The sequence below is a fragment of the Bombyx mandarina genome, chromosome 08 (genome assembly GCF_030267445.1).
Source record: "Bombyx mandarina strain Sakado chromosome 08, ASM3026744v2".
NCBI lineage: Eukaryota > Metazoa > Arthropoda > Insecta > Lepidoptera > Bombycidae > Bombyx > Bombyx mandarina.
The window spans coordinates 10806656-10833045 of record NC_143215.1 but is presented as its reverse complement, the minus strand read 5'-3'; the positions used below and the strand labels follow the sequence as shown (position 1 = coordinate 10833045).

The following is a 26390-nucleotide window of genomic DNA, read 5'->3' as shown; positions in this document are numbered from 1 at the left end:
CCGAAGTCCCTCCGTAGACCCAGAGGTTCCAAGCGATCCGCGAGAGCAGGACTATCGACCATCCGAACAGCCCGTTTCTGTATGGAGTCAAATGGAAGTAGCTGGTATTTGGGAGCCCCGGCCCAGAGGTGAGAGCAGTACTCCACGCGAGGTCGGACCTGCGCTTTATAAAGCGCAAGTCTCTGTCCAGGCGTGAAATACCGCTTCGCTCTGTTGAGAATTCCCAACATTTTAGAGGCCAATTTGGCTTTACCTTCCAAATGACTCCGAAACTGGACATCGCTCGAAATATCGACCCCCAGAATCCCGATACTCGCGGAAAGCTGCAGGGATACTCCTTGAAATTCCGGCGCCATGACAAAAGGGTCCTTCTTCGCAGTGAACGCGCAAACCTGTCTTCAATGGGTTGAACTGAACTGAATTCAGTTCACCCCATTTGGAGACCCGCCCCAAAGAGTTCTCCACTTCAGACACAAGTTTTAATAAATAAAAGGACAGTGCTTCGCAGAATCTATCACCGGATCGGAAACGCAATTCACTGAGATCTGACGAGAAACTCAGTGGGCTGTGTCTATGGGTTAATTTACTCGTCGACCCCTTCGTCGCAAGCAACGGGTTCGGCGAAGACGGTGACCGGTGCTTAAGGTAATCTCGTTTGAAGATCTCGTTACGCTTTGGGAATACCGTGAAGTACGCGAGGAATAGCATAACGAAAAATTAAACAACACTTCCAGGTAGGTAGTAGGGATGTACTGCTCCAGTGGCGGAATCTACTATTGTTAAAAATTATATAACTGTTTGAAAAAGATTCGATACATATATGGTTGTTCCAATTTTATTATAATTCGAATACGAAATAATAAAAAAAACCCTTTGGAATAAATTAGGTATTTAATTGTTTATTTATTTACAGAAAACATTAAACCAAATGTACATTTAGTTTTGGTAATTTTCCATGAATACAGGCAAATCGTAAATGTTGTTTAAATACAAGACTGCCACGCTATTTGTATTTAGTACTAGAAGGAAACAAGATATTTCTTCACACGTTATGCAAACATTTTTAGCTTTTATTTCTAATATATTTAAGCATAAACTGGTGAGTGCAAATACCTACTTTATTCAATAAATTGTATTACAAACATCTTAAAATTATGCATCATACACATTCTACTTTGCAAACTACCATTTTTCAAAGAGATCATACTATTATGGTTGTACAAGCATTTCATCTAAATGCGTAAACTAATAATATTTCTTTAACTTCTTATTCTGATATTGATACAAATTTGAAACTAGACGAATATTCGGAATTATCATTGTTATTATTATTATTTTTAAAACCCCAAGTTGTAATATTATCTACAAATATTTATCACAATACAAGAATTTTGATACTGTTGTATTATTTTAGTAGTTCGGTGAATTGTGATTGTGATAATCTTAAGATAAGAGCATGTTAGATATAATAGCTATTTCGAATTAGTTTTATAATCTCTTTGAACACGGCATATGGATTTATATGATATTAAGCAAATCTAATGTTCATTAAGAAACAATCTATTACATATTTTATAGCTAACATCATTGCCGTAACGTAAGCATATTTTAAGATAAATCTATATATACTGCGGGAAAGCAGCAAGGCCTACGTCTAATACAATATTAGCGATAATGCTGGCTAGCTCTCAAGAGTTAATACACAGGGCATTCATATTTTACTCATGCACTAGCCGTAACGGCAAAGCAGAATATAAAATTACACCATACATACTTTATTAGAACTACGTAATCGATTATTTTACCAGGCAACACAAATAATTCAATAAATAACTTATATATTGAACTCAATAGGCATTCGTTTATATGAATCTAGCTACCGCGAATATGAAGTTGAAAGTAAAAATATTAATCGTATAATCACACATTTTAATTTAAATTAATTTACTGTATGATAAATTGATAATGACGTAAAATGTAAAGACAAACTTGAAAAACACACAAATAGCAATTCAATGCACCTAAAACAGCAATTTTCGTTTGAGACGTTAAAGTTAAAAAAAACCTCACTATAAATAAATAATTATTAATAATAATAAAAAAAAAACATCAAAATATAACGCACTAACTTATAGTTAAAGTTTTGAATTGCCAAAACTTAAAATAAGTCCATATGAAACTGATATTGTAAAAGCGCGTTGACTAAATTGCAGTTTCGTTTAAAAACGATTTGTAAATGTATGCACATAGAGTTGCGGTCTCCATAGACATTCATTAATGCTGTTAGCGTTGCCAGCCAACAAACATAATGAACATCATATCGAGTTGAGACGAACATCTACAGTCTATGTACATTGCAGATGGGAGGATGAACAGGCATTCTGGTGCTCTAATGACATGTGCTGATCAGTATGACTATTTTGTAGATGACTGTCATGAATAATCATCAATATAAAATTTAACATAGCTAAATTAAAAATAAACAAATCAAGGTACAAGTTCTTCTAGAGCTGACATTGTAGAAATCATTTAACTATTCGTACGAAATAAAATTTATTAACTAACACATTCTTACGAATAAACAATAACTATAAAATAAAACAGATTATTGAAATGTTAAATTATAACACAGCTTTTACTCCCCACTCCAACGTTTCGATCGGGTGAACGTTATAGGACGAATGCTACGTCATTGGTTATAGAGAACTGACATTGTACACGTCTCGGAAGCAAGAACAAGCTGATACTATCTAGGATCGTATTTTAATGGAATGTGCGAATCTATGCCAAAAATATAAACAGATTACAAATTCAATTTGAGCCGGATAGATCTAGATCATGAAAGTGCGTGTACAGACATAGCATCGTCAACTGTACGAAATAAACCACAATGATGAATGAAAGCAAAATCAATATTGTTGGATGCGAACTGAACGACCCCGCGTAATTGATTTGCCCTCATTGTAGCTATCGAACGTGAAAATATAATGATAAAGATATCATCGGTGAGTTTAAGTTACTAAAATGGCAATGCTTCTAGCGACACTCCCAAACTTTGACGGTCTGATCTACGCTGCCCGATATCACGTATGGCAAGCTTCTGTGGAAATCTGAAAATAAAAAAAACGATTCTATTAGAAAAGGATAGAAGACATTACTTCATAATGACACAGATGTTTAAATTTTAAGTCTCAATTACAGTGGGACTTTTTGTCCAGAACGCGAGGCGTGAATTTGTGTGATTCGTTTTCTTTTGTCTTTTTAGTGTTTCTTCAGGTTTAAATGTGTAATAACGGTGGTTTATTAACTGTTTAGTATATGTGAAAGTGTACAAATGTGGTAAAATGAAACAAAGTCACTGAACATAGCTTCTCGGGATCCTTCAAAAAGTCCACTGAAAAAGTCTCAGTAAATGACCACCAGTTTACTGAGATTATATTTCATCCCATTTCATCTCATCTCATTTCATGTCATTTTCATATTAATCAACTTCATTTCATTTCATTTCATACTAGCAATTTTCATATAAAAGTTTTCGTTAAAACTAAAATTAGATTTGACCTAAAGGTCCTAGGTTCCAGGTCATAAAATCCCTTAAAAAAATCAATTACAATGGAACTGTCATTGGGAATGGGAATGTCAGGATGATGGCACCAGTGTGAAACTGCAATATCCCCATCCCCTACCAGTACTCAAGATAAAATGTTGGGTGTAAAGAATTAAGAAGTCAAGCGGGCAGTGATGTCAGTAGCTTGAGATGGCTTTACACACTTGTAATATCTAATTCAGAATTAGATAAAATATTATCATAAACACTTGATGATGATCCTTATTTAGATGTAGGGTAGATGAGATCAAAGTTAATTGAGTGCAAGTCGTTATTGGAAATCGGTTAAAAACAAATGTTGCTTGGTACACTGGAATCATTTGACGTCAAAGACAGCATTGCTTTGAAATTGCGAATGTCCTTAAAAATTAGATATAGTTGCAGGTCAGCTGTTCTTGGTATTTGCTCAAATATATGTTTCAAATATTTTTATTTCACAAACATATTTACAATCCTCCTCCCGATTCACTAACGGTTCTCGTCGAACCCGTCGCTTGGGACGAAGGGCTCAGCGAGTAAATTAACCCATAGACACAGCCCACTGAGTTTCTCGCCGGATCTTCTCAGTGGGTCGCGTTTTCGATCCGGTGGTAGATTCTGCGAAGCACTGCTCTAGCTAGGGTTCGTGTTAGCAACAACGTCAGGTTTGAGCCCCGTGAGCTCACCTACTCGCCCGGTGACGCTGATATGGTTACTCAAGACCATCAGCTTAGGTAGAAAAAAAAGACCCTCAGCAGTGAGGAATACGACGCAAGCAAAGTAAAGTAGGAAAGGATAATGAAGTATAGGATACCGAGGCTGGTGGCGAAGTGGTGATGCGCATAGAGGGTCTTGAGGCAGCGCGTGTGCGCGACGTCCCAGACGCGCAGGGTCTTGTCGTCGGAGGCGGTGAGCAGGTAGCGGCCGCCAGGGTGCCACGCCGCGCCGCGCACCCAGTTGTCGTGCCCCACCAGCGTCGCCAGGCACTGGCCCGTGCTCACCTCCCAGATCTGGTGAACCGGTCATTCTCAATATTCAATAACTCGTTGGAGATTTTTTTAAGCTACAAGCCGCATCCAATGATCTCGCCTCAATTGAATATACGAGTAGTTTAATGGCGCCAAAAAATAGATTCAATTTTTTTTTTACTAATAACTAGTGTTTAAATAATTTAACTTGAATATCAAGCCCGATTTTTATGAATACTATTATTCTATTTTAGATTTCATAAAATTTTAGGTAATTTACAAATAATTATTAACTTAAGAAACACATTGAATTTCAATAAACTATATATTTTAACACGGGGGTTGGCAACTTATGATTAGAAGACAAACCATGTTAATAGTGGGTAGGTCAAGTAGTGTAATTGTTTAATGGATAATGTGAGTAAAATTCCTTACATTATAAGTTAGATTGTTATCGTTTTTTTGTTTGTTATATAGTTGTAAGGACCACTGTGTAAAAATTCAACACATTTGTCTTGCTTAGTCGTGCGCCCATGGCTTATGTTGCAAGCCAGATTATGTTTTTTTTTAATTGTTGTTATTTTTTGTGTATCTTTGTGGCTTGTGATGTGCATTGTGTACCTAAATAAAACATAAATAAAACATAAATAAAAAAAAATAAAAAATTGTCATCACAAGGTTTATAATTCGAAACCCAAAATCCAAATTCGAAAATATCCCTAACCCGAAACGTCTCTTTAATTCTTATACTTTGGTTGAGTTTGAAGCGCGGCCAAAGTTTACAGACCCATGTTCTAGTTTAAATAATGTACGTATGTGTAGTGTATATGTATAGTACCTTAACGGACTTGTCCCTCGAGCCGCTGGCGAGGAAGGGTCCGGTGTGGTTGGCGCGGCGGTTGTCTCCTCCGGCGGCCTCGTTGATGGCGGCGGCGGCAGCCTCGGGGGCCCACGACACGCACTCCACCACGTGCTCATGTTCGCGAAGCTCCATCTGACAATCACAATACATAGACACCATTTAATATACGTAAGTACAAAAGCTAAACTGATTTATTCAATAATCTATAATGCACTATACTGAGACCTTAGAACTTATAACTCAAGGTGGGTGGCGGCATTTACGTGGTAGATGTCTATGGGCTCCAGTAACCACTTAACACCAGGTGGGCTGTGAGCTCGTCCACGCATCTAAGCAATAAAAAGAAAAAAAATTGCACCAAGTAGCTCAGTCTCTTCTTCATCGTTCCCTCACTGCTAAGTATCGCGACCACATGTGACGTTCCTCCACAGTGTTCGATTAGGGGTTGCATAGACCCACATGGTATACACTACCACCAACCGCTTCTTTTACCAGATCTGACCATCTGGCTAGTGTTCTGTCCACGATGCGCTTAAAATTATGAGCTTCTCTAATTCGTCTGGGAGAACGCAAGATGTGTCCGAAGAAGCTCATAGCACGTTCCCGGCAGATGGCAGAGAACCTTTTTCGGATGTTTAGCTCCCTTAGAATGGACGTTAGTTCTCATGGCAGTCCACGGTATTCGTACTCTCACATTCCAAGTTCTCATACGCAAATATTTTCTCAGTCTACCTGGTGTCAAACTGTGACAAGAACGAGCAAACCGCACGACATGACGGCGGACGGTATAGTGGCTATCCTAGCCCTCAAACCGGCACATGATTGCTTCTTCTTTACTATTCTCGTATTTCTCATATTTGCGTTAAAAATCATAACCGCAGGGTGTGTTCGTTAAACTTAAAAATTAGTTCTACTAGTGACTGCAATGTTCAAACATTTTTTTTTATAAACCTAAAAACAACACCCTATATTACCTCTAGCGTTGTCATTGACTGGAATTTAACGGCAATTTCACATAATTGCCGTCACTAAGGATATTATAAACAAGCAAACAAAATAAATGACACGCGATCATAATAAGTTGTACCCTTGTAGTACCTAGTACTTTTCTCCTCTTGCTGAATAAATCCTTGAGAATATTGTTTAGTTTCTAGTACGCATGTAATAAGAACTAGACAGTCGGACTGGCAATATCGCAATGTATCCGTTTACTTAAAATTGACCGCGCGGTCATTGACCTGACGGTGGACTTGTCAAGCAAACACATGACGTCTTCGATCAATAATAGTACTAGATTAAGGATCAGGAACAAAAATAAGACGCTCCAGTGGCCACGTTTGCCGACACGAAAACATCTTCATTTCTTAGAAAAAAGTTTAATAATGTTAACGACTTCAGTTTATTATAAACCTTAATACTTAAACATAAAGTTTAATTACCATTGCAAAATATATGTATTTAGGTCCTTTCGTCAGAAAAAGAATATTATGGAATAAATTTAAAATGTCACTTGAACATAAAAAGTCATCAGTACAAAAATATTTATTCTAAAATGATACTTAAAGCCTAAGTATAAGGTTAAAAATATTTGTTTAAAATTTCGTGCTTATTGTATTGTGGAACTAGATGTAGTTCTTGGTATTACATTTCAATGCTCAGAACACAGTAAGTATTGAAAGACATAGAGTTGCAGAATATACATATTTGTTTTAGGTTTGTTTTGTATGGTCGCAACTATTTTTGACCGATTGAAAAAAGTAGTAGATAATATTTTACATTGCCGCTATTACAACAAATAGGTGATAAAAAATAAAATTGAATAAAGTAAAAAAAATATGAAAGGAAACACGAAACATGTTTTCCACGTATTCTTTATACAGAAGTAATTAAAACAATAATGTAGGTTCAATTACCTTTAAACAGATTCAGTTTGTTATAAAGCTGTCTTTTAGAAGTCATTTTTATATGAGCGGTTTCTTTTTTACAAATATAATGTAATCTTATATCAATGAATTTTTCTATAATCAGTTTAATTTAGGCTTATTTTATGGCTGTGTTCGTTTCCCCCAGAAAACAAATCCTTTTCAGCATATACGCTTAAAATATTTACACATACATATAAAAATTTTTTAATACTTTTTTGCATTGATTTGCCACTACCATTGAACAATTCTAGAATTTTTATAAGGGTTCTATATTTCTTCTCTTTCTTTCGCGACAATATATATCCATTGTGCACAGCGACAAGGGGCTACTAGGAAATCTACAAACAAAAATAACATTATAAAATAACAAAACTACTCTATGCATTCCCTGTCCAAGAATAGGTGATGTTTGTTACAATAGTTGGTGCCTTGTTGCAAACATTGGCCAAACAATTACAATATTCGTAAATTGTGTTTTATTTACAATATAATTGTGTTTCTTATTTTATGAAAAACACTTAATAATATAAATTTACCAAAAAAAGATATTCCTTCCAAAACCTTGGTGTTACGGTGGTTTTTTACTCAGTTTTTGAACGCGCATTGCAGCGTTTTGACGTCTTAGCGTTGGCTATGATTGGACCCAGGGGGGTGCAACTCCCATACAAAGGAAAATAACATACAACTAGCGTCATCTTACTCCTGTGGCGACGTCATTTTTGTAACTTTTAGGCATTAATGATCTAATAAACTCACTAGATGGCAGATATGAGTTCTGACTCAATAAAAAATGTAGCGTACTTTGAAGCAGTGCTTCCACTTTTAGGGAATTCTCCCTTTTTTAGGGAAAAATAGCTGATATTTTGGATGATAAAGACAATTTAAAAAATACCAGGATTTAGGATATTTCGGGGTAAAAAGCAAAGCCTATACTAGTAACTGTTGTGAATTTTAAAATAAACGATAATTAAAGTAAAACAATGAACATTTTATTTTATGGAGAGAGAATGACATTAAGTCGAGTTGACAAGTAAAAGAATAAAACAGAGTTGTGTATAAAAACTATAAAGGTTTGATTCAACAGTAACCCTCTAGTAAAGTAAATCATAGATTAAGCCACTGCTTTTTCTTAGGGATTCCCCAGAATCCCAATAAGTATAATCCGCCAAATTTTTATTTACCTATTTTCGTTGATGTCACCAGAACTTACTTGTATTGTAATATACAGGTACTTCATGTACCATGAAAGATTATCATGGTAATTTCATTTACGAAAACCTTGTAATTGTCATTTCACTTTTGCTAGCAGTTCCTTCTTCAAAGACTGAGGTGGAAAGATTATTCAGTGTTCTCAAATTTAAAAACTGACAAAAGAAACAGGCTTTCTAATGAAACCCTGAACGGCTTGCTTCATAGAAAGTTCCCAACTTTGCCAGCAAACAATTGCTCAATTTTAGAACCGAACAGTGTTAGGTTGTGCAGCAAAAGAATATAAAAGCAATGCGTCGACTTCCTTGAAAATTCTAATTCTATAGATCTATGATCTTCTGGGGGCGTTTATATTATATATACCTACATTAAATAATATGCTGTGGTTTATTTTCTGTATTTTATTTACGCTTTCTATATAAAGGATTTATGAAAGTTGTCTAGGAAATTTTAGGGTAAATTCAAAAGAAACTAGGGTAAAATGTGTTAAAAAAAACGTAAGTGGAAACACTGCTTTGAAGTTTTCAAAATTCCAGGGCCGTAAAACAATCTCAAAAAAAAAAAAAAGTTTTCAAAATGTCGTAACGATTTAATTTTTTAAATCGTTTTTTTTTTGGTCTTGGTGTGAGTTATTTTACGTTGTAGTATTAATTTAGAGCAACTTTTAGCTTTATGAGAATATTAGACGATTAGACATTGAGAAACTCTGTTTTGAATTCTCTTTAGACATAACTTGGCTCCAATACTTTTTTCTTCGTTAGCGTTTCGTAAGCCTGTGTAACTATTTTCATTTCTTACAGAATGTTTATTATTAAAAATCAGCATGCCTCGAAGATCGAAAATGAAATGTATTTCGGATGCCTTGATAACGGTGAGTTTACACTATTTTCCCGGTATATTATTTGCTAACAGAATTATTATTCATAATATAATTAAATGAATTAGCACCAACTAATGGTCCTTCCTATTTCTGCTGCCTAGCTATCATATATGTTAAGTTTTGATCAAAACAGTCGGTATTAAGTCTCGTACTATCACACACACACCTCAGATAATAAAATTGTCTCGAGTGGGTGGAAGTATTTATGTTTTGCAACTCAGCGTATTATATGCTTATTGTCAAGTGGGCCCGAACTAGTTTTTTGGAATGATCAATCAGTCATGCTTTCCTGTTTAAATAAAATACAGCACAATTGATCTCACATCCAAAGTTAGATGATGGCATTCACGTTTTGTTTCCTGGTGTTTGATAACTAAGTTACACCAAGTGGCCTGTGACCACGTTCATCCTTCTACCCAATATAAAATAATGTTTTTATTTTTGTAGACAAAGGTTTGATAATGACAAAATTTTATGGAAAAATTATAAGGAGCACTAAAATGTCTGAAACATGAAAAGATTGATGCACCATATTTGAACCAGAACGTGTTATGTAATATATTAATTTGTAAGTAAGATTACATTAACACTAAATTTTTCATGGTCGTATTTTTTCAATATTTGTTACATACTTAAGATACTTTGTTTCTCCGTTTCAGAAGAGAAACTGATTCAGCAAGGAACGTGAACTCTCAAGGGATCTTAATTTTTTTTAAATATGTTTATAATTGATAAATGAATAATTGAAATAGTTCATAAGAACTAAATTGATGCCAATTTTGTTTTAAAATAGGTTGTTTAGTTCTTATAGTTATAGTATTACGTTTGAATAGTTGTAATTAGTAAGTTAGTAATATATGAAAATACTGATATAAATTTTTGTAAATAACCTTTTGTAAATTCTACGAGAAGATGATTTTAATTAATGATCAAAAGTCAACGGTCTTTAAAAGCATTATTTGCAATTATTTAGATTAACTGTGGAATATATTTGCTAAGTTGTGTTTTCTGTATGAGCAGATATAAATGAAAATGCCCAAACATGATTATGTTTCTTACATTTTCATTATGTGAAATCAATATGCTTGTGACTGAGTATATTAATAATTTATTAAAACTTAAGTGATAGACAGCAACCCCTATGGCACTGCTGAAGTTTATAAGCACTGGTGACCACTTATCATGGGCCGGGTTGCGTGCTCGTCTGCTGTTGAGTGCAATAAAAATTTTCGAAACCCTTTCTATTATTTAGATGTAATATTAGTGTACATTTAATTTGGATTAAAAGATAAATTTACATTTTATGTTTGCATGTGTATGTTTATAATTCATTTGCATGTAACGAACACCAGTTTCTTTTGTAACAAAATGTAAACTAATGGTTTGTAATGAATGTAATTAACTTTAAGATGATTTTCTTTCAATCTGCTGTTTGTTTCATCTAGTATTACCAAAGCTAAAGCATCAGAAACGTCAGAATAGAAATAATTTAGATAGGGAATAAAAGTATAACTAATGTAATCATGTCTAAGATTACTATAAGCGTCATTAAGTACAAACTATCAATATTTAAGAGTACTTTAAATCATCATTACATTTTTTAAACATTTTTTGTTTTTCAAATCATGTAATAAAACGTTTGTGCAGAACAAAATGTCACATGTTATGAACATGATTGTGGGTTAATCGTTTCTTAAATTTCTAAATGTTTATAAGAATGCTAAGAATAATTTAGTATTCACTTTAGTGTGTGTATTATCTCTACAATGCTAGTATAAATGACAATTATTGTATGACGAAGCATAGGTAGTGTTTATAGATGTAATATTTTCATACAAGGTCATGATCTGTCACGATCAACTTTAAGCAAGAACTGCTATAGTTAAGAAACAAATTTATTAAATTTAATTCAAATTGTCTACTATGTTTGTAATGGAAAGCTGACATGTTTATATTTCGCACAAATGACTTAAGTGACATTGAATGATTTGATTATCTAGACTTAATTAACTTTTAGATAACTTTCGATTTAATGTTATTAAGTACTCTAGTAGGATTAATCTAGAGGAGTTATTGTTATTCGAAATTTTATACAATTGTACGTTCATACTATCTTTTAACAGTAAATTGTTTGTAATATAGGGAAATTAAATAGCTTACAGAGAATTACAGCTTTTTATTTAAAAAAACTGTTTTCTCTCTGTATGAAAAGGTCTTATCGATTAGAATGCTGAACACAATCAAACGTTCTTTAATATTTCATAAGTACTACCGGGAATTTCAGCGATTCTAAACGATAAGATTTTTTCATAAAGAGAGTTAATTATAAAAAATATTAAAATTACTAAAAAAGCCACCTGGTGGGGGGTAGGGAGACTAATAATCGACAGCAGCGACGCCTGCTGTCCCGGGCTCTAACTAAAGCAAAAATAAAAATGAGAGTTGCGCATCTATCTCAAATATATTAAGTGTATAATCTATGATTGGACCATACTAATTTGAAATAAGACCACAAATTTATTTGTGGTCTTATTTTTCGGGCCGCTTTTGAAGCGCTAATCGCGAATCTAGTAGTATTATTGATCGAAGCATGACGTGTAGAAACATGAAAATACGAAGTTCTGTGCTTTAAACTACTATTTAGTAGTTTGGAGCACCATACCTGATATGTGGTATCTATTAATGTCACAATTTCACTAACGCATTGTTCGCAACGCACTAACTCGATCTAAATTTATAATAATAAATAAAATAAATTAAATAATAAATCAATTTCGCAATCTCGAAATACGCACAAATATATTGATTAAGATAAAAATGTTTCCCACCTATTCCTAGCCTTGAGAGGCTATTTCAGCTTCGCCCTAACGTGTGCAGGTGAGCTCACGGGGCTCAAACCGGAGTGTTGCTAACACTGACCCTAGCAAGAGCAATGCTTCGCAGAATCATCGGAAACGCTACCCACTGAGAACATCCGGCGAGAAACTCAGTGGGCTGTGTCTATGGGTTAATTCGCTCGTCGAGCCTTTCGTCGCAAGCGACGGGTTCGACGAGGGCGGTCACCGGTGATTAAGATAGTCGTACTTCAAGTAATATCAAATCGATCGACGCTACCAATACCTGCTATGTGCTTTGATGGCAAGTTTACCGGAAACCATAAAAACTAAAATGTTAACAAAATACGGATGGTATTTATGAGCCCCAAATCAAAGTTTATTATTTTTACATTAGTTTTATATTGCTAAGAAGAAAATATTCAAATTACATTCCTTTAGGGCTGTAATTTTGAAGATATTTATATATTATAGTCGTCATGGCCTAAAGGATAAAACGTCCGGTGCATTCGTATGTAGCGATACAACGGTGTTCAAATCCCGCAGGCGGGTACAAATTTTTCTAATGAGATACGTACTCTACAAATGTTCACGCTTGACTTCCACGGTGAAGGAATAACCTCGTGTAATAAAAATCAAACCCGCAAATTTATAATTTGCGTAATCACTGGTGGTAGGACCTCTTGGGAGTCCGCGCGGGTAGGTACCACCACTCCGCCTATTTCCGCCGTGAAGCAGTAATGCGTTTCGGTTCGAAGGGTGGGGTAGCCGTTGTAACTATACTGAGACCTCAGAACTTATATCTCAAGGTGGGTGGCGCGTTTACGTTGTAGATGTTTATGGGCTCCAGTAACCACTTAACATCAGGTGGGCTGTGAGCTCGTCCATCCATCTAAGCAATAAAAAAAAACCATAAAAAATGATTAGCATAAAAGTCAGTTAAGTAGATGTTATTTTTTCTTGGTGTAAGTTCTTAAAAAGAAAACAAATTACGTTTTTTAAATACTATATTATTAATACGTGAAGCAAAAACTTTATACCCTTTTTACGTAAATTGCGCGGACGGAGGAGTATGAAATTTCCCATACTTATAGAGAATATACAGGAGTGCAGAATGTTAATATTTTTTAAATTATGCATAAAAATACATTAAACCAATAAAAAAAAACATTACACATACTACCATATATTTGACACACACACGCATGCATGCCATTTGTTTATTGTCAAACTTTTCTGTGGTCAAATTGAGAATAGATTAAATATCGTTTGTCTTTATTAATATTTGTCTATAGTGTAGCTTTGGCGAAGTCTGTGATTCTCTTCTTTTTCTCCACCTTATCCCCACTAGGTGGGGTCGGCACAGCTTATTTTTCTCTTCCATTCTCTTCTATCAGCCGTCATCTCAACACTCACTCCTCTATCTCTCATATCGTCATTCACACAATCCATCCACATAGAATTATAATAGACTTTGACAATAGAATCATAACAGTGTACAAGCTTATAATTTCAATTAATTATAGTCTAATTTCGCCTACCGGGGGACCACTAGTTTCAGTAAAAATGTGAGTTGGGAGGTAGGTATTAGCAGCTCACGATCAAAATGTTAAATAGGTAGGTAAGGTACGTACCTTGCATTCATTAGTGTCCGCGTTCCATATGCGCACGGTCTGATCGTTTGAGCAGGAAGCGAGCAGGGTCCCGTCCGGCGACACGCGCACCATACGCACCCACTCGCGGTGACCTTTGTATGTCTTGATGCAGTACCTGTTCAAAATATAAGGTACATACATATTTAAGTGACCTCACTTTAAATTTTATAAATCTGAATGTACGTTGTCACATTGAGAGTTTTCCAACTTAAGTCTTTATATAAAAAAAAAAGAAAAACTTACTTATGTTAAATTGTGAATATTATTAGTGTGCGTTATCTACTTTTAATGACATAATTATTATAGTTACGAAAACTAGATAAATTCTTGGATGATTCTCGAAGATCGGACGCCGGGTGAGAGAGAGTGCAAGGGGAGTCGTTTGATGGGTAGGATCCTAAAAATATCCTTGGACCCGCGGTCTGTTCCCGACATCAGCGGACCGGCAAGTCCCACACACACCGCGTGCCCCCTAGGTGCGGACACCTCGTAAGAGGTTCGGTCCCCTGACCGAAAATAAGGGTCTGATGTCAACATTTCATTTTAAACATCCCAAATTGTTTTTGTTATATCATTCGTTCATTCACTCACTCCACCGTGAAGAATTTGGTCGCAATGTACGGCTATATTACAGACCCGCGATTCCCAAGAGACCGTGGATCGCACGCTTTCAATGATATTACATGGCTATTGGACCAAAAATAATCAATTCCCTTGAGTTCTGTTCGTGTAGATTCCTTACCCAGTGGCGACCTCCCAGGCCTTGATAGTTTTATCCCGACTGGCGGAGTACACGATGTCGCCGCTAGGAGAGAAAGCCACCGAGGAGACGTTGTGGTCGTGTCCGTGCATAGTCTTGATGCACTCGAACGTCTGATTGAAATCCCACAGCTTGATCGACATGTCGGCGCTGCAAGACACTGAAACGGAAAACGTCTCATCAATTTCTTTCTTTTCTGGGATTTTATGACCTGGTAACTAAGACCTTTGGGTCAAACCTTATTGTAATTTTAATGAAAACTGCACTATATAAAAACTTAATATGAAGTCAAATGAATTGATTAATATAAAACATGGCATGAAATTAAATTAAATTAAATAAGATGATGTGGGATGAAATATAATTTAATTCAAATGGTGGTGATTTACTGAGACCTTTTTAGTGAACTTTTTGGAGGATCCCGAGAAGTTATGTCCAGCAGCTTTGTTTTATTTTCCCATATTTGTGCACTTTCACAGATACTGAACAGTTAATAAGCCACCGTTGTAATTTAACTTAATTTAAACCTGAAGAAACATTAATAAAACAAATCACACAACTTCACTCTTCGCTTTCCCGCCAAAAAGTCCCTCAATTTCATTCCGGTTAAAAGTTAACCTCGATTTTTATTTATCTTAAAAGTGGGGTATATGTCCCCTATGTTACACATAAAACTAATGCAATTCAGCGAAACATCTAACACAATAGTAAGATACAAATAATAAGATATTGGGGGCGTTAGCGTTTTAACGCGGTACTCCTGTTTCTCTTTGACACTGTTCAGTGTCCTGAGTAACTCGAACCGGTACGTACTTTATAGGTTACCAGTAACATGTCACAACGAAAGAAAGAACGGAAACTGATATATTGATCGTGGTAGGACCGTCTCGTCGTGTGACTTGATTATGCAAAAGCCTTATAATCAAATATAGTTTTAGAAGATGTAAAGAATACGTCTTTACTCTGTGCATCTGATGGTTCACTATGCTACTGCATTATTTAGTTTAAATAGATTCGTACCAATCTTTTTAGTGCCTAATTAACGGGACCAGCAGTTATTAGGCAGAGAGATGAGACAGATGTTCGACTCTAAGCGCATTGCTTCTGCTTTTTGTGGTTTGGTTAAAGATAAACTAATGAGTGGAGACCGCGAATTGGCAAACGCAGTGCAGGACGCCTTCAGGCTCGGTGGAGTGATGATCTGTGCAGGGTGGCTGGTAGCAGCTGGATGAGAGATGCTGAGGATCGTGCTCAGTGGTGAGCAATTGGAGAGTCCTATGTCCAGCAGTGGATATGGGCTGTAGGCTATAGGCTGATGATGATGAAACTAATGAGAATGTAATTATTATACATACCAAGTAATTTTCCATGGTGGTCGAATGCAATGTCCTGTACGGAGTCGGTGTGACCCTTCAATGTTCGTTCGTACTCGCCGCTCTCAAAGTCCCAAACTTTTATAGTTGCGTCCTCGCTCGAGGACACCATCAAGCTGAACACGGGGTGAAATATTACCTGCAATTTTGTTTTGTTCACACTATTATAACAATCACGTACGTAGTTTTTTTAAAAAAAACATTTTTTTTATTGCTTAGATGGGTGGACGAGCTCACAGCCCATCTGGTGTGTTAAGTGGTTACTGGATCCCATAGACATCTGCAACGTAAATGAGCCACCCACTTGAGATATAAGTTCTAAGATCTCAGTATAGTTACAACGGCTGCCCCACCCTTCAAACCGAAACTCATTACTGCTTCACGGCAAAAAATAGGTAGGGTGGCGGTACCTAACCGCGCGGACTCACAAGAGGTCCTACCACCAGTCTAAAAATCTAATTAAAAATTGCAAATTTACATTAAAAACGCGTGCGTGCAATAATCAAACATGCACTCAACGGTTTCATCATTCGTATACATCATAGAAAGCGTACTAGATACGATTGTCTGGAAACGACATCGGAAACTGACAGCAAAAAGCTAAACAATAACATCTAGTCCCTACAGCAAAACTCGTACAAGACTCGTGCTCAAAACTTTCATTGCACTAGAAAGTTACAAATTTGTCTAGTCCATTAATTTCATGATATTTTTATGAAACTAAATTATAGTGTGAGATAATTTTTAAAGTTTAATATCGCGATATTTTAAATGTTTTCTTTTTTAATGTTTAACAACAATCCCGTGCCAAACGAAACTACTATGGCATAGATCAAATTCTTTAGTACGGTACTTACTGTCTGTACCGTAAATACATTAATAGTTTTGTTCATAAATATGTCTTTATAGTTACACGACTGAACGAGCTCATAACATACTTGGTGTTGAATGCTTAACAGACATCAACATCTTAAATGCCGCCTCCCATTTTCGGGCATGAGTTCAAAGACCCAATCCTGTAGTACCACTGTTGCCCCACCCTGTAGGGTGGAAAGCAATACTGCTTCGCGGCAGGAATAGGCGAGTGGAGGTACCTACCTACCCATTCGGATTCACACGGCGCCCTAGTACCAGAATATGTTTTCACGGATCACTTCCACAGCGAAGGAATACCATCAAATCAAATCTAAGATATTTGCATAATAACCATTGACTAGGGCGCATGGTAAGTAGTCTTGTGTGATCCAATATGAAAATTTAACGGACAATATTTTTTTTTTATAAAATTATTTTTTAAGCATACAATACACATTATTACAAGCTAAAAGGATACACAAAAAATAACAACAAGTAAAAAAAACTGGCTTGCAACATAAGCCATGTGCGCACGTCTAAGCAAAACAAATGTGTTGAGTTTGTACACAATGGTCAATTTGTATTATTAAAATATAATCGAGAATTCGATTTTATATTCGACGGTCTTTGTTTACTACTTAAGGCCAGATAAGTTTACTGAGCTCTTATGACAATCTACGGCCAAAGAGAGCCTCAAAAAAGAGGTTTTTTAAACATGAACACACAAAGGTACTTCATTTCCTCTTTCATTAAAAATATTTCTGCGTTGACGTATGACTATTTTATCTTCATTAAATTACGTATTGGTTGGTTTTTGCAGATGCGACCACAATGGTTTGAAGTAAAAGTTCATAGGTAACCAAACCAATAATAATTACCAAGACACAACTTTCCAGTTTCTTGTTGTTCGTTTTACGTGAATTTAGAACGGACGTGCTTGTGTTGTTTGCAAATTTAATTTCACTAGAGGTCCCGCAGTAGTCGAAATTCGACTATAATTAATTGGGATTGTAAGTTTGTACACTATTATGTGTGTATTTTATACTTCGATAATCACAAATTTCGCCAAAACTACACTATAACAATATTAACAAAGACAAACAATATTTAATTTATTCTCAATTTGACAACAGACGTCAAGAACAAAAGTTTGACAATAAATAGTATGCATGCGTGTGTGCGTCAAATACATATTATGTAGTATGTGTAATGTTTTCTTTATTGATTTAATGTATCTTATAGGCACTAATTAAAAAAAAAAAAATAGCTTTGTGCACTTCTTCTCTATATTCTCTATAAGTGTGGAAAATTTCATACTCCTCGGTCCGCGCAATTTTCGTAAAAAGGGATACAAAGTTTTTGCTTCACGTATTAATATATAGATTGTTAGTGTAGTTTATGTTTGTGTGTAATGTATTTATTACCTTAGTAATAGTGGCCCTGTGTCCAGTGAGACAAAACTTCTCGGGTGGACGCGGAATCCATTCTGTTGGAGTGCGCTTAGCTCGTGTCGGAGCACCCTCGATGAATTCCTTCTGAGCCTCCGACAATTTAGATTCCAGTTCCATAACCTTATACAAACATTACAATAATGTTACATATTGCGTGTGCTCGTTCATGATTAAAAAAAAAAACCTACATACTCTTCAAAGCTACGAACCGCACTGAGTTTGTATAGTCCTTAATTACTTAGAAATACAGACTGCAGCTGTATTGGAACATCTGCTTTAACTCGAATAATTTTATAGATGTTGAACATGACCCGACAAAGGGTGATGTCTCAAGTTTTGGATCAAAAAGAAACCTGTACGTAATTACAAGGATACACGGTGAATTTACATTGAAATCATTTGAAAATTCTCATGAGAATGCAACCAATTATTAATAAGTCTTCTATCGCCTTGAAATGCGTTCGAATTACTATTCGTATAGTGATAGTCGATCGGTAAGTCGTGTCAGACTAATAAGCAATTCATCGAGAGGAATAGTCGAACTCTGGCATCGACCGTCCGCCCTAGAAAACGTCACGACCTAGATACTACCTACTGAGAATTTTACAGATCACTTCCATGTACTAGGAACCATTTTATATTCAAATTGAAGCAGAGATATCCGAATATTAAATGTACTATCAAATAAATTATGATCATATAAACTTTTTTGTTTACGACATATACTATAAAGAAAAACCTTTTTCTGAAGTCTGATGACGGAGGTCCATTTCTTCTCCAAGAGGCCACCGAACTTGCGATCCATCTCGCCGGTCATGTCGGCTTCTTTCTTGAACGCTTCCAGCGCGTCATTGTAACCGTTACTGCCTAGATAATCGGCAATCGCTTTGTTCCTGTAAGAAAATAATCGATTATTTTTTTAAACTACTCAATTAAGGAATTATTTGGTACGTTTACATTAAGCAACAATAACTTGTTCATGATCCATAAACACAACGTATAAAACGGATGTTTAGAATAAAAAACATTTGTATGACGTCAACACAAAATAATGAATGCAAAAAAGTCTTTGCCATAAAACCGACAGTAAATATTTATTAATATTGACTTATTTTGCGTTACATTAATCAATATAACTTGACTTATATAGGTAGTAACAAAAAAAACATAAAAACTAAAAATCACCCGACCTAGAATATGTTTCTGAATATGTCAGTATTCCTAAGAGCACAATATTTTTGAGTAGGTACTTATTTGCGTGTTTTTTTAACTAAGATAATTTGGTAGTGCAATTTTATTAAGAGACACATTAATTAGAGCATTTAATAAACCGAGCTATTAATTCTTAATCGCGGCATTCATTACACTAACCCGGATCCGAGTTTCAGACGCTACGCACTAGACCTAAACAAATCGTCAATAATTAAAATTTTACGACGAATCCTGCACGCACATTTGTAAACTATAATATAAAAGGTTTATTGCTTAGATGGGTGGACGAGCTCACAGCCCACCTGGTGTTAAGTGGTTACTGGAGCCCATAGACATCTACAACGTAAATGCGCCACCCACCTTGAGATATACCTAGTCAGGTCATAAATTCTGTCACATGTTTAATGTAAAATAATTGAAACAAGTTTATTCATATACCAAAATGAACTTAACAAAACATAGATTCTTATGACACTAAAGTTTATTCAAAATGACCTCCCTGATTTTGAATAATCTGCGCGGCCAGTCGTCTATCGCAGCACGAACGAGGTCCATGTCAATATCGGCGGCTGCCTTAATCAAGGACGTCTTGAGTGACTCCAAATTGGGATGAGGCTTTGAGCACGCCTTTTCCTCCAAGTGTTGCCATATCTTGTAATCTAACGGATTCAAATCTGGACTGGAGGGGGGCCAGTCTTCGTGCCGGATAAAGTCGATTTCACGCGCCGCCAGCCAGTCTTGTGTGCTCTTCGCTCTATGAGCTGGCGCCGAATCTTGTTGGAATACCCAGTGCCTGTTATTGAACATGGTATGAGAAACAGGTTCCACAAGGTTCGTCAGGACTGTATTTTGATACACAACTGCATTCGTTTTTACACCTTTCTCACAAAAATATACCACTGTTAAGCCCATTATTGAAGAAACTCCCAACCATACCATGAGCGAGGATGGAAAATGACCTCGTTGGACACGCGGAATACGGTTGCTCGCTACTTCACTACTGTGTGCGTACACCTTATTTTGTTTGTTGTAGCTCTCTTCTACGGTAAAAAATTTTTCATCCGAAAAAAGAATTTCCCGATATTTTTTTCCCGCGTACTGCTTCAACAAAGCGCGGCATCTCTTCAGTCTCAGGTCCATTAGACGAGCATTCAAACGATGTCCTGTTTTTCTTCGATATGCCCGAAGCCCTAAGTCTTCATTTAACACCCTTTTCACCGTGGTTCTGCTTAACCCCATCTGAAGGGCCAACAGTTTCTGCTTACATTTGGGATTTCTTTGAATTCGCGCCTTCACAGCTTTTATCACTGCTGGAGTCCTAACAGACCGAGGGCTACCACTTCTTGACCTGTCATCTACACTAGAGTCTTCATTGTATCGTTTGATGGTACGATAAACGAATCTTTTGGTTATATTCAAATTTTTCAGTATGTTAAAAATTTGAATTGGCGCATAACCGCAACAATGCAACGCAATAACTGCAACACGGTCTTCTTTAAGCGTCCACTCCATATTTAAAAATGAGTAAAATTCTAAAAGTATACATTTTTATTTTCATGAACAATTCGAAATTCGAATTCAATAAACTTTTTTGTGGCCAGCATTCTAAAAGAAAAGTTTTTACTGTGTGACAATACTTATGACCTGACTAGTTAGTTCTAAGGTCTCAGTATAGTTACACTATAGGTTAAGGTTAACTTTTATCGCCGTAAATTTTTTCCCCGGCATTTTCACAATTTCAAAAGTTAGTCAATAATTATAAATTTGTTTTATAAAACGAATGTAAATACTTGTTACGATGAGTTAACATTTTTAACTACCTAATTCTTTATTGACATATAGATGAGATCATCACCTGTGATATAAAGGACAACGTAATGCAAATATTATGAACAACTTGTTTAGTTTCGTCAAAATAAAAGCAAGGTTGCCTACCAGACGAATAAAATGTAACAAACTCCACAAAAAAGATATTGTTTTAAATTATGAATAAATGCTAGATTAAATTGTAATAAAATAATTTATCTAAATTGACATTTTCATGCTACACTATGGGATTAAGAAGAAATTTACATAGTGTTTAGTTACTACATACAAACTTTTTTTTAACGCTGGGGCATATGTTTACGCATACCCGGTCGAAGGGGGTTACAGACCGGATTATGTCGGACTCCGGCGCCTCCAGAAAAGAAGAGGGAGAAGAGGAAGACTTGGCTACATACGAACTATAGATTTAATCTATCTTTATGTCTATTATTATATCTTCCAAGGACGTATTTGTCCGATATTGTATTAGATCATTTTTAATTATTTTTTGTGACATGTTTCCAAAGCTTTTGTTTGTCGACCAAGGAAGGACATCGACACAGTGGACAAACATGTTTATTTTAGAAACCAGCCGCTACATTTACGTGGGGGCCGAGATTACGTCATTGCATTCTGCCGATACATAATTGTATATAGTCAATAATGAAATAAAAGGAGACTTGCATAATATTTGCGCTTTGAAATAGTCTGAAATGAAATAAATACATAAGAGGTTGTCATTAAAAACATCGTTTAGTAATAATTTCTTAAGAAATATTGGACTTAATATAGTGTGATTACGTTTTTTTAAATTTTCTTGTTGTAACGATGATCTCTTCGTAAAATTGGTATCGAAGTAATATTTAGTTGTTTCATTCTTAAGCAAAGTGGCGGTAGCTATAATATCATACAACACAAGATATTTGACAGATACCTGAATCTCGCTTACAACATTTTCACGAGAAAATTTCCACATTATACTCGTATACAAGTTCCGAACAAAAATATTGGACCGTCGGTCTACCGAAAAATATCACCAGCTTGGTGGAAGATCTTCTCTTTGTCGTATACTCCCACAAGCAAGTTCCAATCAATTAATGTTATTATATGTGTTTTTTTTTATTGCTTAGATGGGTGGCCGAGCTCACAGCCCACCTGGTGTTAAGTGGTTACTGAAGCCCATAGACATCCACAACGTAAATGCGCCACCCACCTTGAGATATAAGTTCTAAGGTCTCAAGTATAGTTAGTTACAACGGCAGAAATAGGCGGGGCGGTGGTACCTGTCCGTACGAACTCACAAGAAGTCCTACCACCAGTGCTTACGCAAATTATAATTTTTACGGGTTTCATTTTTATTACACGATGTTATTCCTTCACCGTGGAAGTCAATCGTGAACATTTGTTGAGTACGTATTTCATTAGAAAAATTGGTACCCGCCTGAGATTCGAACACCGGTGTATCGCTCAACACGAATGCACCGGACGTCTTATCCGTTAGGCCACGACGACTTCTACGTGTCTAGTATCGTACTACGTGTTTTCACATATAGCAGTTTAGAAATTAACAGAATTATTTTGTTCATCATCATTTAATCCGGTCACCGTCCTCGTCGAACCCGTCGCTTGCGACGAAGGACTCGACGAGCGAACTAACCCATAGACACAGCCCACTGAGCTTCTCGTCGGATCTTCTCAGTGGGTCGCGTTTCCGATCCGGTGGTAGATTCTGCGAAGCACTGCTCTTGCTAGGGTCAGTGTCAGCAACTCTCCAGTTGAGCCCCGCGAGCTCACCTACAAACGTTAGGGTGAAGCTGAAATAGCCTCTCAAGGCTATCAGCATAGGTAGAAAAAAAAAAACATTGAATAGTGCGTGGCAAAGACAAACAAATGGTTTTAATCAATATAATATTCTATGTGAAAATTATCTGTTCAACTAAAACTTATAATTACGAAAATATTGATACTAAAATATCCGTCGCGTTATTGGGATAGAGCGAAAGTGGTTTCGTGCGTTCGCATAGTGGCGCGGGCTGATCTGGGACCGCCTGAGAAAATAACTTTCACGGTACATTTCCTACGTTAACAGTCCAGTTATTGTACTAGGGCTGTCGACTTTTGTTGAGCCCGAGTTGTTGTTGTAAGACAAACACTATGCTGCGGAGGGGGGATGATCCAACGCTCACGGTATTGACAATATAAAATAGAATGTTTCTCTCCGCATGAAAACCAAAAATAACATTCAATTAAACATATTGCAATGGGGGCTGGCCATGTGAAACGCAATTAAAGCGTGAACCTCAACTTTATGACTCTGAAGATTTTTTTTCCTACCTAAGCTGGTAGCCTTGAGAGGCTATTCCAGCGTAACCTTAACTAGTAGGTGAGCTCACGGGCCTCAAACCTGACGACGTTGTTAACACGAACCCCAGCAAGAGCCGTGCTTCGCAGAATCTACCACCAGATCGGAAACCCGACCCACTGAGAAGATCCGGCGAGAAACTCAGTGGGCTGTGTCTGAGGGTTAATTTACTCGTCGAGCCCTTCGTCGCAAGCGACGGGTTCGAAGAGAACGGTGACCTGTGCTTGAAGTACCTAAAAGCACCGTTGTGGATCGGGAGGATCCGAGATGACGTGTTTTGGGCGACGTCGACTGCTTTCCATTCTTTCCGCAGGATCGGGAATGATGACTGAAGTATCATCATGCATACGAACTGGATAATTTTGTGATGAATCTGTATTCAAGCGACGTCGGATTCAATTACAAGCATTTTTACACTATATCAATTTTAAGTTCACATTCATTTTTGATCTATAATTATGGTATAAATTGTACGATTGAATTCACCCGTTTCTTAATTATGGAAATTCCACTGCTTTTTATAATAATAAATTGCTCATGTTTTCTTGTCATTTTGTTTAATGATAAGAACCCGAAATAGTAGTAGTGACCTCACTTCGACGATTCGAAATTCCAATAGTTGTAACTTAGTTAAGATAAATAAAATCACTATGATAATGTAATTCTTCGAAAATTTTACACTATTATCTCTTATATTAAAGCATGCACGCGTTACGCACTTTGACTAACCCTAGCATTACCAAACTTTGTGAGCGTCGGCTGTTACTTACCAATAGTTGGAATTTAGGCTAACATGGCTTTTTTAAGTTTGTGAGCCTCTAAAATAAGATAACCTTGAAGTTGGAAGAACAGAAGCTAACGGAAGACAAACCTAACCTTGTACGGAACTCCTTAGTGACTGTAATTGAAATGATTATTATCTTAACTGATAAGATGTAGCTAGTTTCCTTAGAATAAATGAAATGCCGTATTTTTTTTCTTTACGTTTTGTTAGGTACTGATAAGAAATTTGATTTAGTTCGATCAAGAGCGTTCTTTATTTATACTGCATTTTTTATTTATCTAACCTAAGAGTATTCTATCATCATTAAAACGTGCGTTCAGACAGACTTCGGGCCATGAATGTCAATAGATAATCGTGTCAAAGTGAAATTTATTATTCAATTTTTTATTTATTGCTTAGATGGGTGGACGAGCTCACAGCCCACCTGGTGTTAAGTGGTTACTGGCGCCCATAGACATCTACAACGTAGACGCGCCACCCACCTTGAGATACAATTTCTAGTCTCAATATAGTTACAACGGCTGCCCCACCCTTCAAACCGAAACGCATTACTGCTTCACGGCAGAAATAGGCAGGGCGGTGGTACCAATCCGCGCGGACTCACAAGTGGTCCTACCACCAGTAAAATTATAAATATCACATTATATTAATATTTCCCAGACGTTTTAACGAATAAACATTAAAGAATTCACAAATACATTAAGCCATTGTGTGCGAAATGAAATCATAACCGATGCAAAAACATAACGAATGGTATTTATTGAATTGAATCGTAACACACGAACGGAAACAAGCACGTCATTTGAACCGATATCGACCGACAATAATGATTTAATGAGGTACGATAATGATTCTGCTAATAAAAAGAGTGCGTTGGACTTCTTTCGTCGAGAGCTAAAATAGACTAGTATAATCGGTATTCGAAAACCCATTTGGATGCTAAAAACCGATATATACGTATTATTGTATCGGTAACTAAGCAATCTTCTCTTCTAAATATCTTTGATTTTATCATTGAGTCTTTAAGTGAAGGGTTGGGCTATCGGGTTAAATCTTTGATGATATTGTTTCAAAGTCAAAATTAAACGTAGCCAATTTTTTAATCAAATTAAACATACTGTGTATAAAGTCAACGTTTTTTTTTTTTATTACTTAGTATGTACGTTACTGCTTAATCAATTTGATAATGTCTAAGCTAGTTTTTATTGAAACATCATTTTAAGTTCTATAGGACTTTTTCAAGTACTTTCCACTTGGAAGATTTAATAGTGGAAGGTAACAATGTTGAAACCGAATTTCTCATATTCTATTGTAATTGAAATATACGACTGCAAAAACAATGCCTATTAGAATTTCGAATTATCATCATCTTCAATGATATCGAAATATCCATTTCCTTGTTTTTTGCATATCGCCGTTTCACCCTTCAAAGCCTTGCGGCACAAATAGCATAGCAGGATGGCAATAAAGATTCGTGCTAAATTTTTTTGCTATTGCACTTATAGGTAAACGAGCATACGGCCCACCTGATGGTGAGTGGTTACTCTCGCCCATGGGCGTCAGCAATTCCAGGGGCAGAGCCAAGCCGCTGCCTACCGTAAAATACACCGGCTCACAATACGTTCTACCACTAGTAAATGGCGGTTAACGATCGCAGTTTTTTTTATTTATTGCTTAGGTGGATGGACGTGCTCACAGCCCACCTGGTGTTAAGTGGTTAATGGAGCCCATGGACATCTACAACGTAAATGCGCCACCCACCTTGAGATATAAGTTCTAAGATCTCAGTATAGTTACAACGGCTGCCCCACCCTTCAAACCGAAACGTATTACTGCTTCACGGCAGAAATAGGCAGGGCGGTGGTACC

The 26390-nt window shown here is 36.3% G+C and overlaps 1 protein-coding gene and 1 long non-coding RNA gene across 3 annotated transcripts in view; one reads left to right on the top strand and one right to left on the bottom strand.

The window, feature by feature from the left end:
* Nucleotides 1–872: 872 nt before the first annotated feature.
* Nucleotides 873–26390, bottom strand: part of LOC114251264 (lissencephaly-1 homolog) — a 34911-nt gene continuing 9393 nt past the window's right edge. For both annotated transcript variants that reach the window (XM_028185473.2, XM_089729518.1), the window contains exons 3-10: nucleotides 19098–19251; nucleotides 18332–18478; nucleotides 16035–16191; nucleotides 14662–14839; nucleotides 13899–14034; nucleotides 5393–5548; nucleotides 4401–4596; nucleotides 873–3110 (exon numbers count right to left, since the gene is read on the bottom strand). In XM_028185473.2, coding sequence (XP_028041274.1) covers nucleotides 3037–3110; nucleotides 4401–4596; nucleotides 5393–5548; nucleotides 13899–14034; nucleotides 14662–14839; nucleotides 16035–16191; nucleotides 18332–18478; nucleotides 19098–19251 — 1198 coding nt within the window. In that variant the 3' untranslated portion in view covers nucleotides 873–3036. The remainder of the gene's footprint in view (nucleotides 3111–4400; nucleotides 4597–5392; nucleotides 5549–13898; nucleotides 14035–14661; nucleotides 14840–16034; nucleotides 16192–18331; nucleotides 18479–19097; nucleotides 19252–26390) is intronic.
* On the top strand, nucleotides 9351–11596 carry LOC149502554 (uncharacterized). Its single transcript, XR_016323483.1, has 2 exons — nucleotides 9351–9998; nucleotides 10090–11596. It is a non-coding gene; the product is annotated as an uncharacterized LOC149502554 (long non-coding RNA).